At 40.5% G+C, this 16859-nt stretch overlaps 1 protein-coding gene across 1 annotated transcript in view; it reads left to right on the top strand.

Moving 5' to 3' along the window:
- The first annotated feature begins 13827 nt into the window (after positions 1 to 13827).
- The window catches only part of SHQ1 (SHQ1, H/ACA ribonucleoprotein assembly factor), an 88620-nt gene continuing 85588 nt past the window's right edge, over positions 13828 to 16859 (top strand). Inside the window, 1 exon segment of the mRNA XM_060111070.1 lies at positions 13828 to 14070. Coding sequence (XP_059967053.1) covers positions 13928 to 14070 — 143 coding nt within the window. The 5' untranslated portion in view covers positions 13828 to 13927.

The following is a 16859-nucleotide window of genomic DNA, read 5'->3' as shown; positions in this document are numbered from 1 at the left end:
TGAAATGAAAACAATGTCAAGGTAGGAGAAGAAGTGTAAATAAATTGAGGGATGAGTGAACACTTAGAAACTATGCAAAAACCAGAGTGCAGAATGGAGCAAAGCCAAGGGAGAAGATTGGGAGAGGATTCAAGGCTAGGTCTTCATTGTGTACCATTGACAATGACATAATTACCACCTGCATTTCAAATACTATGGCCTTTAGTTGAAAGGATTTATTCTTATTTAGGAAAAAAGTGACTAATGTGAACTCTTCTGGGAAAATAATGTAAAATAATCCAGTTATGTTTTTTCAGTTTTACAGAGAAGTACTTACAATGAGTTTACAATACACATAACCAACAGAAATTGTTTCAACTTGCAGGGGGACCTATTTTTCTCCTCCTTAGAGCTCATAGTTTTTTTTTTTTTTTTTTTTTTTTTTTTGCGGTATGCGGGCCTCTCACTGTTGTGGCCTCCCCCGTTGCGGAGCACAGGCTCCGGACGCGCAGGCTCCGGACGCGCAGGCTCAGCGGCCATGGCTCACGGGCCCAGCCGCTCCGCGGCATATGGGATCCTCCCAGACCGGGGCACGAACCCGTATCCCCTGCATCGGCAGGCGGACCCTCAACCACTTGCGCCACCAGGGAGGCCCCAGAGCTCATAGTTTTGCTTAGTATTTTCTCCAAAAGGCTGTTTTTCTTCTGCGTGGCTGTAATAATCAAAAGGCATTCAGAAAGAAAGAGAGTCCTGGCAACAGTTTTTTAAAAATATAGGCAAAATCATGGCTTCAAGACCCCTTGGTGAAGAAATGCCAGGAAATGACGCTGCAGAAAAATCAAGAAGTAGGCTGTTGAGTTAATTTTAGGAATTTCGATATTGAAAGCAAGGTGGGCATTCCACTCTATTTGGAAGAGTAGACCTATAGCACAGACGGCATCTTAGATTGGAGCTCCTGGCAACAGACTCTAAGGAGGAGCACTGAGTGAAGGTGGTTTTAGGAGGGATGCCTTGGGAGATATACCTGTAAAGAGAAAGTGACACTGGACAGAGGCCCACAGTGACATTGCAACCAAGGCCTCTGCCAATCCTGCAGGGAGCTTTGGAGCCGGGGTGGCTTTCAGAGTTGTCCCATCTGAGGCAGCGAGCCAGACCTTTGTATCCTGCATTAGCCTTTAGGAGGTGGGTAACTTTGGACAAGGCAGTTTTCTGCAGTCAAGGGCAATGTCCTGTGAGGGACATGGCTGTGAGCCATCAGTAGCCTATATTCCCAGCATCCAGGGGGGAGTCAGCTCTTACTGTTTTCTAGTCATGCACAGAATTTCTTTTATTATATATTGATTAATTATATACAGTAAGGTGCCCAATCTTAAATATGTATGTGGCTCTGTGAATTTTATGTAGTATATATCCACATAATTCCCACCCAAATCAAGATATAGAGTAAATATTTGGCACCCAGCAGGCTTCCTAATGCCTTCTCCCAGTCAATAACCATCCCCACAAAAGTAATCATTATTCTCACATCTATAACCAATATATAACTTTTGCCTGTTTCTGAACTTCATGTAAATGGAAGCGTCTAGTATGAACTCTTTTGAATCTGGTCTTTTTTTTCCTGACATATAAACATTCTTTAACAACTCTTTTATCTGAGTGACTTTATTATTTAGAAAGGCAGAGGGTATCTGTTTTTTGGATTAAAAAATTTTTTTTCACTATTTAAAAAAAATTGAAGTATTGTTTTTTTTTGTTGTTGTTGTTTTGTTTTTTGCGGTACGTGGGCCTCTCACTGTTGTGGCCTCTCCTGTTGCGGAGCACAGGCTCTGGACGCACAGGCTCAGTGGCCATGGCTCACGGGCCCAGCCGCTCCGCGGCATGTGGGATCTTCCCGGACCGGGGCACGAACCCGTGACCCCTGCATCGGCAGGCGGACACTCAACCACTGCACCACCAGGGAAGCCCACTCCAGTAGTTTTGAGGGACTGTAAGGAATGTTAAGGGGTTCCTCAAGATGTGCACATAGGTCAGGTACCTTCAACCTATTCCCTAGAAGCAGAACCTGAGACAAAGATTCGGATGCATGGGATTTATTGTGGGGTGTTACTCAGGGGAAACCTGTAAGGGAGGAAGTGAAGGACAGGGAAAGGGGAAGTGCTGAGCAAAGATATGGGCAGGGAAAATCTACCCTTGGCCCGATCCCTTAAGGAACTCTGGAGCGTAAGCCACACTGGAGTCATCTGCCCTTTAAGGCAGTCTTCTGTACCCCATACCAGTCCTCACGGTTGTGGTGGTAATTACCTCCGGGAGCCTCCCATCAATCTAGGGCAGTCATTCTCAATTGTGGACAATTTTGTCTCCTGAGAGACGTTTGGCAAAGTCTGGAGGTATTTGTGGTTCTCACCATAGCAGGGCTGGTATTGGCATTGAGAAATAAGAGGCCAGGGATGCTGCTGAACATCTCACAATGCACAGGTGGGCCCCCCACAGCAAAGAATTATCTGGCTCCAGATACCTGAGATGGAGAAACCCTGGACTAGAGAAAGTCTTTGGAGAAGAGGTCATCCCCAATGTTTGCAGCCAGTGACAGATGGGCTCCCCAGTTCCATAAAGAGCATCTGGGCAGGGCATCAAAATGGTACCTTCTGTAGATGTCTTTTAGATATACAACATTAAACAATGAAGGAAGTTCATGGGACTTCCCGGGAGGTCCAGTGGTTGGGACTCCAGGCTCCCACTTCAGATGGTGCGGGTTCGATCCCTGGTGGGGGAAGAAAGATCCCACAATGCTGCACAGGTCGGCCAAAAAAAAAACAATGAAGGAAGTTCAAAATGCAGTTTGGTTAGCATTCCCCTGTGATCTGCATTTCCTCTAACGGGATGGGACTAGCATCTTGAAATATATGTTGCTAAGCCCTTAGCTACACACTGCACAAAAATGTCTGAAACAAAACAAAACAAAAATACCCTGGGATCAGCTGTAACTGTTTTAGATTTTCTTCAGAACTTTACTGAGCTTGTATACAATTGGAATCAAGCTAAATCCTACCAGAAATACCCATGACTGTGCTATATTATTGCCAACACTGTGCTCTTTTAACAAATGTAATTTGAATGGGCTGATGGATTGGTGCAAGGATCAAAAATAGTTGTGCTTAACTATAAAGGAGTTTTAAAAACTTTGAAGACATCACCAGTGTTAGATTCATGGTCTGTATCCAGTTGGGACCATCCCTTAATCCTCTTTTACATCCAGTATTTATCTGTAAGTTAACCATGAATTCATCCAAGCCCTCTTAGAATCAGTTTATAACTCAGAATTGCAAAACTTAGGATATCTAGTCCCATTGTATATAAAAGGATAACTGTTTTTCAAACTTCAAAATGTGTTATCTAGTTTGTATTCCAACTTTGGTATTTTTATTCTAGTTTTGTGATCTATGCTTATGATTTTACTATTGATTTCATTTTTTTCCTCTCTCAAAATGAATCATCACCTTGTTCACTTCTTAAGAATTAACAATACTAACAGTGATAAATAAGAAGGGTATAATTATGCTATAATATCCTTGACAAAATGTAGTCAAATTGAAATATTACAATGCTAAGTTAGGTGGAAAAAGTGAAAATAAGAGTAAGATACCATTTTTGTTTAAAATTGTTCTGTACTTTTTATGAATAGAAAGATACATTTTATGAATTTTATGAATAGACTGAGTCTGAAAAGACGTATTTTAAAATAATAACAGGAGGAGGAAAACAAGATGGCAGAGTAGAAGGACGTGCTCTCACTCCCTCTTGTGAGAACACCAGAATCACAACTAGCTGCTGGACAATCATCAACAGGAAGACACTGGAACTCAGCAAAAAAGATACCCCACATCCAAAGACAAAGGAGAAGCCACAATGAGACGGTAGGAGGGGCGCAATCACAGTAAAATCAAATCCCATAACTGGTGGGTGGGTATCTCACAGACTGGAGAACACTTATACCACAGAAGTCCACCCGCTGGAGTGAAGGTTCTGAGCCCCACGTCAGGCTTCCCAACCTGGGGGTCCAGCAACGGGAGGAGGAATTCCTAGAGAATCAGACTTTGAAGCCTAGTGGGAATTGATTGCAGGACTTCGACAGGACTGGGGGAAATAGAGACTCCACTCTTGCAGGGCACACACAAAGTAGTGTGCACATCGGGACCCAGGGCAAGGAGCAATGACCCCAGGGGATACTGAACCAGACCTACCTGCTAGTGTTGGAGGGTGTCCTGCAGAGGCGGGGGGAGGCTCTGTTTCACAGTGGGGACAAGGACACTGGCAGCAGAAGTTCTGGGAAGTACTCCTTGGTGTGAGCCCTCCCAGAGTCTGTCATTAGCCCCACCAAAGAGCATAGGTAGGCTCCAGTGTTGGGTTGCCTCAGGCCAAACAACCAACAGGGAGGGAACCCAGCCCCACCCATCAACAGTCAAGTGGATTAAAGTTTTACTGAGCTCTGCCCACCAGAGCAACAGCCAGCTCTACCCACCACCAGTCCCTCCCATCAAGCCTCTTAGATAGCCTCATCCACCAGAGGGCAGAAAGCAGAAGCAAGAAGAACTACAATCCTGCAGCCTGTACAACAAAAACCACATTCACAGAAAGATAGACAAGATGAAAAGGCACAAGGCTAGCTATATACCAGATGAAGGAACAAGATAAAACCCCAGAAAAACAACTAAATGAAGTGGAGATAGGCAACCTTCCAGAAAAAGAATTCAGAATAATGATAGTGAAGATGATCCAGGGCCTCGGAAAAAGAATGGAGGCAAAGATCAAGAAGATTCAAGAAATGTTTAACAAACACCTAGAAGAATTAAAGAACAAACAAACAGAGATGAACAATACAATAACTGAAATGAAAACTACACTAGAAGGAATCAATAGCAGGATAACTGAGACAGAAGAATGGATAAGTGACCTGGAAGACAGAATGGTGGAATTCACTGCTGCAGAACAGAATAAAGAAAAAAGAATAAAAAGAAATGAAGACAGCCTAAGAGACCTCTGGGACAACATTAAACTCAACAACGTTCACATTATAGGGGTCCCAGAAGGAGAAGAGAGAGAGAAAGGACCTGAGAAAATATTTGAAGAGATTATAGTCAAAAACTTCCCTAACATGGGAAAGGAAATAGCCACCCAAGTGCAGGAAGCTCAGTGAGTCCCATACAGGATAAACCCAAGGAGAAACATGCCGAGACACACAGTAATCAACTTGGCAAAAATTAAAGACAAAGAAAAATTATTGAAAGCAGCAAGGGAAAAATGACAAATAACATACAAGGGAACTCCCATAAGGTTAACAGCTGATTTCTCAGCAGAAACTCTACAAGCCAGAAGGGAGTGGCGTGATATACTTAAAGTGATGAAAGGGAAGAACCTACAACCAACATTACTCTACCCGGCAAGGATCTCATTCAGATTCAACAGAGAAATCAAAAGCTTTACAGACAAGCAAAAGCTAAGAGAATTCAGTACCACCAAACCAGCTCTACAACAAATGCTAAAGGAACTTCTCTAAGTGGGAAACACAAGAGAAGAAAAGGAGCTACAGAAACAAACCCAAAACAATTAAGAAAATGGTCATAGGAACACACATATCCATAACTACCTTAAACGTGAGTGGATGAAATGCTCCAACCAAAAGACACAGGCTTGCTGAATGGATAGAAAAACAAGACCCATATATATGCTGTCTACAAGAGACCAACTTCAGACCTAGGGACACATACAGACTAAAAGTGAGGGGATGGAAAAAGACATTCCATGCAAATGGAAATCAAAAGAAAGCTGGAGTAGCTATACTCATATCAGATAAAATAGACTTTAAATTAAAGAATGTTACAAGAGACAAGGAAGGACACTACATAATGATCAAGGGATCAATCCAAGAAGAAGATATAGCAATTATAAATATATATGCCCCCAACATAGGAGCACCTCAATACATAAGGCAACAAATACATAAGGCAAGAGGAAATTGACAGTAACACATTAATAGTGGTGGACTTTAACACCTCACTTACACCAATGGACAGATCATCCAGACAGAAATCCAGAAATCAGGAAACACAAGCTTTAAATGACACAATAGACCAGACAGATTTAATTGATATTTATAGGACATTCCATACAAAAACAGCAGATTACACTTTCTTCTCAAGTGCGCACAGAACATTCTCCAGGATAGATCACATCTTGGGTCACAAATCAAGCCTCAGTAAATTTAAGAAAACTGAAATCATATCAAGCATCTTTTCTGACCACAATACTATGAGATTAGAAATGAATTGCAGGGAAAAAATGTAAAAAACACAAACACATGGAGGCTAAACAATACATTACTAAATAACCAAGAGATCACTGAAGAAATCAAAGAGGAAATAAAAAAATACCCAGAGACAAATGACAATGAAACCACGACAATCCAAAACCTATGGGATGCAGCAAAAGCAGTTCTAAGAGGGAAGTTTATAGCTATACAAGCCTACCTCAAGAAACAAGAAAAATCTCAAATAAACAATCTAACCTTACACCTAAAGGAACTAGAGTAAGAAGAACAAACAAAACCCAAAGTTAGCAGAAGGAAAGAAATCATAAAGATCAGAGCAGAAATAAATGAAATAGAAACAAAGAAAACAATAGCAAAGATCAATAAAACTAAAAGCTGGTTCTTTGAGAAGATAAACAAAATTGATAAACCTTTAGCCAGACTCATCAAGAAAAAGAGGGATAGGACTAAAATCAATAGAATTAGAAATGAAAAAGGAGAAGTTACAACAGACACCGCAGAAATACAAAGCATCCTAAGAGACTACTACAAGCAACTCTATGCCAATAAAATGGACAACCTGGAAGAAATGGACAAATTCTTAGAAAGGTATAACCTTCCAAGACTGAACCAGGAAGAAACAGAAAATATAAACAGATCAATCACAAGTAATGAAATTGAAACTGTGATTAAACATCTTCCAACAAACAAAAGTCCAGGACCAGATGGCTTCACAGGTGAATTCTATCAAACATTTAGAGAAGAGCTAACACCCATCCTTCTCAAACTCTTCCAAAAAATTACAGAGGAAGGAACACTCCCAAACTCATTCTATGAGGCCGCCATCACCCTGGTACCAATACCAGACAAAGATACTACAAAAAAAGAAAATTACAGACCAATATCACTGATGAATATAGATGCAAAAATCCTCAACAGAATACTGGCAAACAGAATCCAACAACACATTAAAAGGATCATACACCATGAGCAAGTGGGATTTATCCCAGGGATGCAAGGATTCTTCAATATATGCAAATTAATCAATGTGATACACCATATTAACAAATTGAAGAATAAAAACCATATGATCATCTCAATAGATGCAGAAGAAGCTTTTGACAAAATTCAACACAAATATATGATAAAAAACTCTCCAGAAAGTGGGCATAGAGGGAACCTACCTCAACATAATAAAGGCCATATACGACAAACCCACAGCAAACATCATTCTCAATGGTGAAAAACTGAAAGCCTTTCCTCTAAGATCAGGAATGAGACAAGGATGTCCACTCTCACCACTATTATTCAACATAGTTTTGGAAGTCCTAGCCATGGCAATCAGAGAAGAAAAAGAAATAAAAGGAATACAAATTGGAAAAGAAGAAGTAAATCTCCCACTGTGGGCAGATGACATGATACCATACATAGAGAATCCTAAAAATGCCACCAGAAAACTACTAGAGCTAATCAATGAATTTGGTAAAATTGCAGGATACAAAATTAATGCACAGAAATCTCTTGCATTCCTATACACTAATAATGAAAAATCTGAAACAGAAATTATGGAAACACTCCCATTTACCATTGCAACAAAAAGAATAAAATACCTAGGAATAAACCTACCTAGGGAGACAAAAGACCTGTATGCAGAAAACTATAAGACACTGATGAAAGAAATTAAAGATGATACCAACAGATGGAGAGATATACCATGTTCTTGGATTGGAAGAATCAATATTGTGAAAATGACTATACTACCCAAAGCAATCTACAGATTCAATGCAAGCCCTATCAAATTACCAATGGTATTTTTTTACAGAACTGGAACAAGTCATGTTAAAATTTGTATGGAGATACAAAAGACCCCAAATAACCAAAGCAGTCTTGAGGGAGAAAAACGGAGCTGGAGGAATCAGACTCCCTGACTTCAGACTCTACTACAAAGCTACAGTAATCAAGACAATATGGTACCGGCACAAAAACAGAAACATAGATCAATGGAACAGGATAGAAAGCCCAGAGATAAACCCACGCACCTATGGTCAACTAATCTATGACAAAGGAGGCAAAGATATACAATGGAGAAAAGACAGTCTCTTCAATAAGTGGTGCTGGGAAAACTGGACAGCTACATGTAAAAGAATGAAATTAAAACACTCCCTAACACCATACACAAAAATAAACTCAAAATGAATTAGAGGCCTAAATGTAAGACTGGACACTATAAAACTCTTAGAGGAAAACATCGGAAGCAAACTCTTTGACATAAATCACAGCAAGGTCTTTTTTGATCCACTTCCTAGAGTAATGGAAATAAAAACAAAAATAAACAAATGGACCTTATGAAACTTCAAATCTTTTGCACAGCAAAGGAAACCATAAACAAGACGAAAAGACAGCCCTCAGAATGGGAGAAGATATTTTCAAACAAATCAATGGACAAAGGATTAATCTCCAAAATATATAAACAGCTCATGCAGCTCAATATTAAAGACACAAACAACCCAATCCAAAAATGGGCAGAAGACCTAAATAGACATTTCTCCAAAGAAGACATACAGATGACCAAGAAGCACATGAAAAGCTGCTCAACATCACTTATTATTAGAGAAATGCAAATCAAAACTACAATGAGGTATCACCTCACACCAGTTAGAATGGGTGTCATCAGAAAATCTACAAACAACAAATGCTGGAGAGGGTGTGGAGGAAAGGGAACCCTCTTGCACTGTTGGTGGGAATGTAAATTGATACAGCCACTATGGAGAACTGTATGGAGGTTCCTCAAAAAACTAAAAATAGAATTACCATATGATCCAGCAATCCCACTACTGGGCATATACCCAGAGAAAACCATAATTCAAAAAGACACATGCACCCAAATATTCATTGCAGCACTATTTACAATAGCCAGGTCATGGAAGCAACCTGAATGCCTGTCGACTGACGAATGGATAAAGAAGTGGTGGTACATATATACAATGGAATATTACTCAGCCATGAAAAGGAATGAAATTGAGTCATTTGTTGAGACATGGATAGATCTAGAGACTGTCATACAGAGTGAAGTAAGTCAGAAAGAGAAAAACAAATATTGTACATTAACACATGTATGTGGAACCTAGAAAAATGGTACAGATGAACTGGTTTGCAGGGCAGAATTTGAGATACAGATGTAGAGAACAAACGTATGGACACCAAGGGGGGAAAACCGTGGTGGGGTGGGGATGGTGGTATGCTGAATTGGGCGATTGGTTTGACATGTATACTCTGATGTGTATAAAATTGATGACTAATAAGAACCTGCAGTATAAAAAAGCACACAAACAAACCAAAAAAACAAGTAATACTAAAATTTCTTTGGGTTATTTGTATGGAAATATGTTAATATAAATGTTTCAGACATTACATGAAATTTCTAAAAATCTTATATGTTCTGGTATAATGTTATAAGTCTTAATTCTAGTTATTACTTTAAAATGTATATCTCAGAAATAACTAAATTTCCTTGTCAATTGCATTATTATGAACTTACATCAAATCGTTAACCGTGGTCATTTTTATGTCTTTTGTCATTTATAGACAGTTCTGGGTGTACTCTGATGCTTTTGCAAAAATGTTCCTATAAAAGTGTTTCATCTTCTAGGAATTCATGGAAAAGGCTCTGACAAGTACAGGTTTCTGGTAACTGACTATACTGCTGAACTGAATGAATAAGCATTTTCAGAACTCTAATGGAAAACTGATGAATTCATAAAAGTGCTAACAAAAGATCAAGATAAAAAAATTAATTACATGGGACTGAGTGAACTGATGAGGATGATTATAATTTTTGTGACTTTCTGTTTGAATTAAAAAAGAAAAATCCCACAAAGACTCAGAGGCAAAAAATAGACAAATCCATTTTCACTGCAAAGTAAAGGAGCTGTTACAGAGGATTACTGGACTGAATGTCAATATTATGACATAGTATGAGTGTGTTTCGTGTGTGGTAATTGCAAACATTGTTGCTTTTGTTGTGGTCATCCATTTACAATGCTTGGTGTCAGTTTATTTATCTCTTATAAAAATAAAATACAGTGTGTGTGTGTGAAAAAAATAAAAAGTAATAAAAATGGGGAAAAAAAGAAGGGAGGAATGATTTAGAAAATATTAGAACAACATAAGAAGTTTATAGGAATTTTTGTATCTTAAATGTACTGTCACCTTATTATCATAATAACTGATTAAAGGAATAAAGAGGAAAAATGTGAATTAAAAAATAAATAAAATAAAAGAACAGTGGTTAAGGCGTAATTTACAGGTTCTATGTAAGATCCCACCATATCCCCAAAATGGCTCAGAGAATGAACTAGAGTTATAAACAGCTTATTTAGGAAGCTATTTCCAACATAGGTTAAAAGTATGTTCTTTAAGATAACATTGTCTTACTTGCCTAAATGCCTGCCACCTTCTGGAAGCTAGGAGCACTTCATTAAGACTCCTAATAGTAGCACTTTGTAATAGGGTTGAAACTGGAATTGTTTATGGAAAAAATTTTTTTTTAATTTGACGTTTAATCTTGAGCCTTGTGAATCACAATTAAGTTTGTTAGACCATAAGAGGGGCTAATTTAATATAATTGGAGATGGCAGGGTATATGCTTGTCCTCAATAAATTGGCCACAGAAAAAACTATTTTTAAAGTAGTGAAAGGCCATACAAAAGTAAGCCTTAAGAAAATGGAAAAAACAAACAAAAATAAATAAATACAGCAACTTCAAATGCTCAAAAATGATGAAAATTTTTATTCTTGTTTGTTTTCCCTCTAAAGCAGAGTTAAAATGAAACGTTGTAATAATGTGTTTATTTTCAAGCAATGTCTATATCTAGAAACAGGAACTCAACTGGATCTTTGAATCGATATTGATATGCCTAAAAAAGTACCCAAGAAAAATAATAAAATAATGTTGCAGATTTACATGTATAGTGTGATAATGTACCCATGCACATACAGACATAAAGTAACAGGGTACCTAGAAATATGTACATAGAAATATAAAAAGCTCTGCAAGAGTGGCTAGATGGATTACTCTTGGGGAAGCAGAAGAAAAGACAAAAGTTGGACAGCAATCAAGGGAACTTTATCTGTAGCATTTTGTTTTTTAAAAAAGAGAATGAGGGCTTCCCTGGTGGCGCAGTGGTTGAGAGTCCGCCTGCCAGTGCAGGGGACGCGGGTTCGTGCCCCAGTCCGGGAAGATCCCACATGCCACGGAGCGGCTAGGCCTGTGAGCCATGGCCACTGAGCCTGCACGTCCGGAGCCTGTGCTCCTCAATGGGAGAGGCCACAACAGTGAGAGGCCCGCATACCGCAAAAAAAAAAATAAAAAATAAAATAATAAAATAAAATAAAAATAAAAAAGAGAATGAGCTTCTAACTTGTGTAATTTATCACTAATTAGAAATCCAAGTAAACAAATCCCTGTTATATATATCAGTATTTTATGATATACCAAATGCAATATATATTTCATATAAATAAATAAATAACAGCAGCAATGTACCATATAGTCTTTCTGTGTTGCAATCGTGTGTGTGTGTGTGTGTGTGTGTGTGTGTGTGTGTGTGTTGCCAAACAAAGAGTAAAACATCCAGGAAATGCACAACTCTACTTTGTAAAGTGCTTTCAAACAGACTTTCCTCATGCATAGCTTTTAATAATTTAAAAATATTAATGCTTGTGGCCTCCAGGAATGAGGTCCCATGGTAAGTGTAAAGATTCTTTTTAGAGAAGCTAATTTGGAATGATGCAGCCAAAGGTCTATCTCAAGGGACCTTTTGAGAGCTTTACTATTTCCCTGTTTGTATCAATTCATTTTCATTATTGAGTGCCTATTATTTATAAGGCCCAATATATTCTAAAGCAGTGAGACTTGTGCTTACAATGGGAAAAAAGTTGGGTATGTGGTAATATTAAAGGGAGTCAGCTCTATAGTATTTTAGAGCTTGGGCTCAGTAATCAGACTCACTTGGGTTTCAATTTCCATTGCACCACTCACTAGCTGTGTAATCCTGTGCAAACCATGGGGATATATAAAGCCTAGTTCACGGAGCTGTCAGAATGGGGAAATGAGATCATTATAAAGGATACAGTGCAGTGCTGGCACACAGTGAGTATTCAGTCAATTCAGTTAATTCCTCTGCCACCCAAGGAATGGATGAATGTGTAAAGAGTGCTCTTTAAACTGTTTTACGTGTAACCTCTTTGTCTTTATCAAAACTCCTAGATTTAACTGAATGATTTTTATTTTGAATTTTTTATTTTATTTTATTTACTCCTGTTAATATGCTTTAATGAGTCTTAATTAATTTTCAAGACTCATAAAAAATTGGAGGTTGAAAAGGCTTTTGAGGTTATCTGGTCCACTGTCCCCAGAGATGACTTTCACCCATCTTCCACTGATATTTAAACCCAGGAAATAAAAACATTTCCTGGACTATTCTAGTTACTGGTGGAATAACAGGAAATAAAATGAGAGGGAAGGAAGGCCAAGGGAATATGCACGGGAGGAGGGAGACTAGTGAGAGAGGCATTGGGACAGTATGACCAGCATAGAGTAAAAAGGGGAAATACAAGGAAGAGAAGGAAAAAAGACAGAAAAGAGGACCTAGATTAAGTGTAAGGAGAAAAGTGAGAAAATGAAAGAGGGGAAAGTACAGAGGCATTGCAATTCGTCAATTGCAGGCACTAACTGTTTAAGAGTCAGACATTCTGGGTTTTGGTAATTGTTAAATGCATGATCATAAGACATATTGCTTAATCTCTGTGAGTCGTGTTCTTCGGAGTTCGTGGTGTAGATTAAACGAGCTAAGTGGGATGGACGCTCTCTAAACGAGAAAATTCTGTTTAAATAGGAGCTAGGAAGAGGAGAGAAAGTGGCAGAAAAAGATACAGGGAGAGGGACGTGTAGGGGGAGAAGGAGGAGATAGAAATCGGTAGAGACAGACGGAGAGGGAGAGGGAGAAAGGGGAATTGTTGACAAAGCAGGTGAGAACTAAGGAAAACCACAGTAACGATGCTTCTGTGGCTACTGCGGTGACGGCTCCAACACACGGAACACTGACAACTTGCCAGGTATGTTGTTAGAGCTTTACATGCATAATTTCATGCTGTACTCACATCATCTCTACGAGTCTATGTTCTAGCGTCATTTTATAGAAGAGATATCTTAAGTACAGAGAGGTTTTGTAACTTTACCAAGGTCTTACAGCTGCGAATTGGAGAGAAGGGATTCAAACGCGGGTCTCTCTGCCTGCAAAGCCAATGTTCAAATCATCTCTAAGAAACTCCAGAGAGGCTTGGTGGGTCTAAGGCGGACTCCAGCCCAGGTTCTTCCAAGTTATGCCCTGGGTTCAATTTCTGCGCCCAAAGGCTCATCCACCACGTTCCTTCTCCACCTCCCCACTAACAGCGTCCCTTCTCCACGGAGATCGCCGTGGGGCGGGACTTCCTTTCTCACGCACGAGCATTTCCGCCTCGAGCCGGAAGCGCCTTGCCTAACAGGAAGGGTACCGGAGCGTGCGGACTTCTTGGAGAGTCTGAGTGGCAGGACTGCGACTGCCGCGAGAGTGACCGACTTGGGCACCAGAGTCCGGCGTGGTGATGCTGACCCCGGCGTTCGACCTTAGCCAGGACCCCGACTTCCTGACTGTCGCCATCCGCGTGCCCTACGCCCGGGTCTCCGAGTTCGACGTCTACTTCGAGGGGGTCGACTTCAAGTTCTACGCCAAGCCGTACTTTCTCAGGCGAGTTCCGGGTGCCTGGCTCCGGGAAAAGCGTGTTTTGGGGATTCATTTATACATTTATTCACTCATTAAATAACTGCTTATCGAGGGAGGATGAAAGAACAAGAGAGCACTTCTCAGCATCACGACTACGTTTTCCTTAGGTCCCTGCAGCACGTGCTGAGGAAGCGAACTCTTCCAGGCGTGCGCTCTGGATGTTGCAGAAGCTCATCCTTTCTTAAACCTTCTTACATCCCCGCCTGGAAGAGATTCCGGAGCCACTGTAAAACGTGGAGTTTGGGACCATATCGCCTTTCCATTTTCCGCCCTGTTGCCCTAGTTATTGCCCCTTTTTCTGTTTTCTTTTCGCTCTGCGTTAGTCGTCCTTGCCCTGGGACGGCGCGCGCTGACTTCCCAGCTGACCCGTCCATTTGACTTTTCTCAGTCCACGTTCTGTTCCCCGACCTCTTGGCTGACCGCTCTCTATTCCCTGAAATCTTCTCCTTCTTTGGCCCCGCCGACGCCAAAGTCGTCTCGTTCTCCTACCTCCTCGTTGTCTGCTTCTTCTCTGTTTGGTTTTGCCCCTTCATTGTGGTTGTCGTCCCCCAGGCCTCAGGGAGGGACCTTCAGCACTTGTCTGTTCGCATTTTTCTCCTTGAAGAACCGTAACCGCAGTGGTAACAGCTAACCCCTTCTCCTCCCCCTTTCGTGTGGCGGGCAAGCAGTGCGTGTAAGTGGCGGGTTAAGTACTTGTGTGCAGTGTCTCATTTTACCTGGACAGCGATCCTTAGAGACAGGCATTATTATTAGCCCCATTTTAGAGAGGACACAGCCAGATTATTCTTACTTAACGTTGTCAATACCTTGTTCTCTCCTTTCCGCTGAGGGAAAATCCATTCTCCTCATCTTTCTCATTCCAGCCTACCTTTCCTGCCCAACTAAATACTTTCCCAGCACAGACATTGCTCTTGAGTCGAGCTGGTTCCTTCACTGGGCCTGAACCAGTTTTTTTTTTTTTTTTTTTTTTGCGGTACACGGGCCTCTCACTGTGTGGCCTCTCCCGTTGCGGGGCACAGGCTCCGGACGCGCAGGCTCAGCGGCCATGGCTCACGGGCCCACCCGCTCCGCGGCATGTGGGATCTTCCCGGACCGGGGCACGAACCCGTGTCCCCTGCATTGGCAGGCGGACTCTCAACCACTGCGCCACCAGGGAAGGGAAGCCCCTGAACCAGTTTTGCTCAGGTATCTATTAGGCCTTAACTTAATCCACCTATTTGAATATATTGCATTTCCCTACTTCTTCACTCTTCCGTTCTTTCCTGTGATTTATCGAGCTCATGGGATAGTCCAGACTCTGTTTTTGGTATTGGGGATGTGGTGGTGTCTTACGTAGTTTTCATTCTAGTGGGGAGAGAAAAACAATAAACAAACAAGTAAATATATAACTACAAATTGTGGTAATTTCTCTGAAGGAAAGTAAAGTGCACTGATAGAGAATAAAAAGGAGCCTGGGTTTACACAAAGTGGCCAGGGAAAGCCTTTCTGAAGAGGTGACATTTAAGCCAGAACATGAAGAATGGTTAGAAGACGATGATGGTGTTAGCAAACATTTATTGACTTTTTACTTCAGGTTAGTGCTTCATGTAAATTATCTCACTTGATTTTAGGACAGTCCTACAAAGTAGGTTCTGTTATTTACCCATGTTACAGATGATAGCGCAGAGGCTCAGAGAAAAGATATTAAATGAGATAGGATTGTAAAATAAATACAATACAATAAAAATTTCAAAATAAAAGCTACTTGCTTAAGTTTGGGAGTTTTGATGAATACAAAGTAAATGGACATGTATGAAGCAATTTAAAGAGTAGTTTTAATACCAATTCATCCATTCCTTGGGTAGCAGAGGCTCGGGAGTTGTGGGTCTGAGCACACTTAAAGTTCTGTGACCTTTGGCAAGTTATTTAGTCTCAGTTTCCTAATCTGTAAAATGGGACTAATATTAGTGATCTTAAAGAGTTGATGTGAGGATTGAGATAATACATGCATGATCCTTATTACTGTGCCTGGTAATTATGTGTTCAATAAATGGTGGGTATTATTATTTATTAAGAGCATCTTACTGTTGCAGTTATCTGCTGCCAAATAACCAGTCAAACCTAATGGTGTAAAACAACAATCATTTAACTCCCTCTCCTGGTTTTTGTGCCTTAGGAATTTGGTATGGGCTTGGCTGAGCTGTTGTGGCTTGCGGTCTTTAATTTAGTTGTAGTCACATGGTGGCTAGACCTGGGACAGGAAGGGCTGAAGCACCTGGGGACTGATAGGGTGGGAGGAGCAGGGAATCTCTCCTCGTGTGGTCTCAGGACCTCCCTGTGTGCTCTGTTTTCATGGTCTAGTTTGTGATTCCTTCAGGGAGTTGGACCATTTCCATGATACCTGAAGGTTTTAAGAGCAAATATTCCAGGGAGCAAGGCAGAATCCATGTCATCTTTTATAACCTAACCTCAGAAATCACAGTGCCACTTCTATATTATATTGGTTAAAACAGTTCCAGAAGCCCCCTCACTTTTAAGGGGAGGGGACATAGATTGCACTGTTGGGAGAAGTGATGTGAGATGGGCCATCTTTGGAAATACAGTTTGCTACAGTATACCAGAGATGGATAAAACCTCACCCCTCTCCTTGAGGAATTGAGAGTCTAGCAGGGAAGGCAGATCTGTGAGCAAATATGATTTCACCATCATGCATTACGAATCTAACTCTATAGTTACAAAGGGTTTAGGAAAAGGGAGATGATAATAATAGTTTA

The sequence above is a fragment of the Mesoplodon densirostris genome, chromosome 10 (assembly GCF_025265405.1).
Source record: "Mesoplodon densirostris isolate mMesDen1 chromosome 10, mMesDen1 primary haplotype, whole genome shotgun sequence".
Lineage (NCBI taxonomy): Eukaryota > Metazoa > Chordata > Mammalia > Artiodactyla > Ziphiidae > Mesoplodon > Mesoplodon densirostris.
Note: the sequence above shows the minus strand (reverse complement) of the source record. Positions and strands in the feature narration are given on the sequence as shown.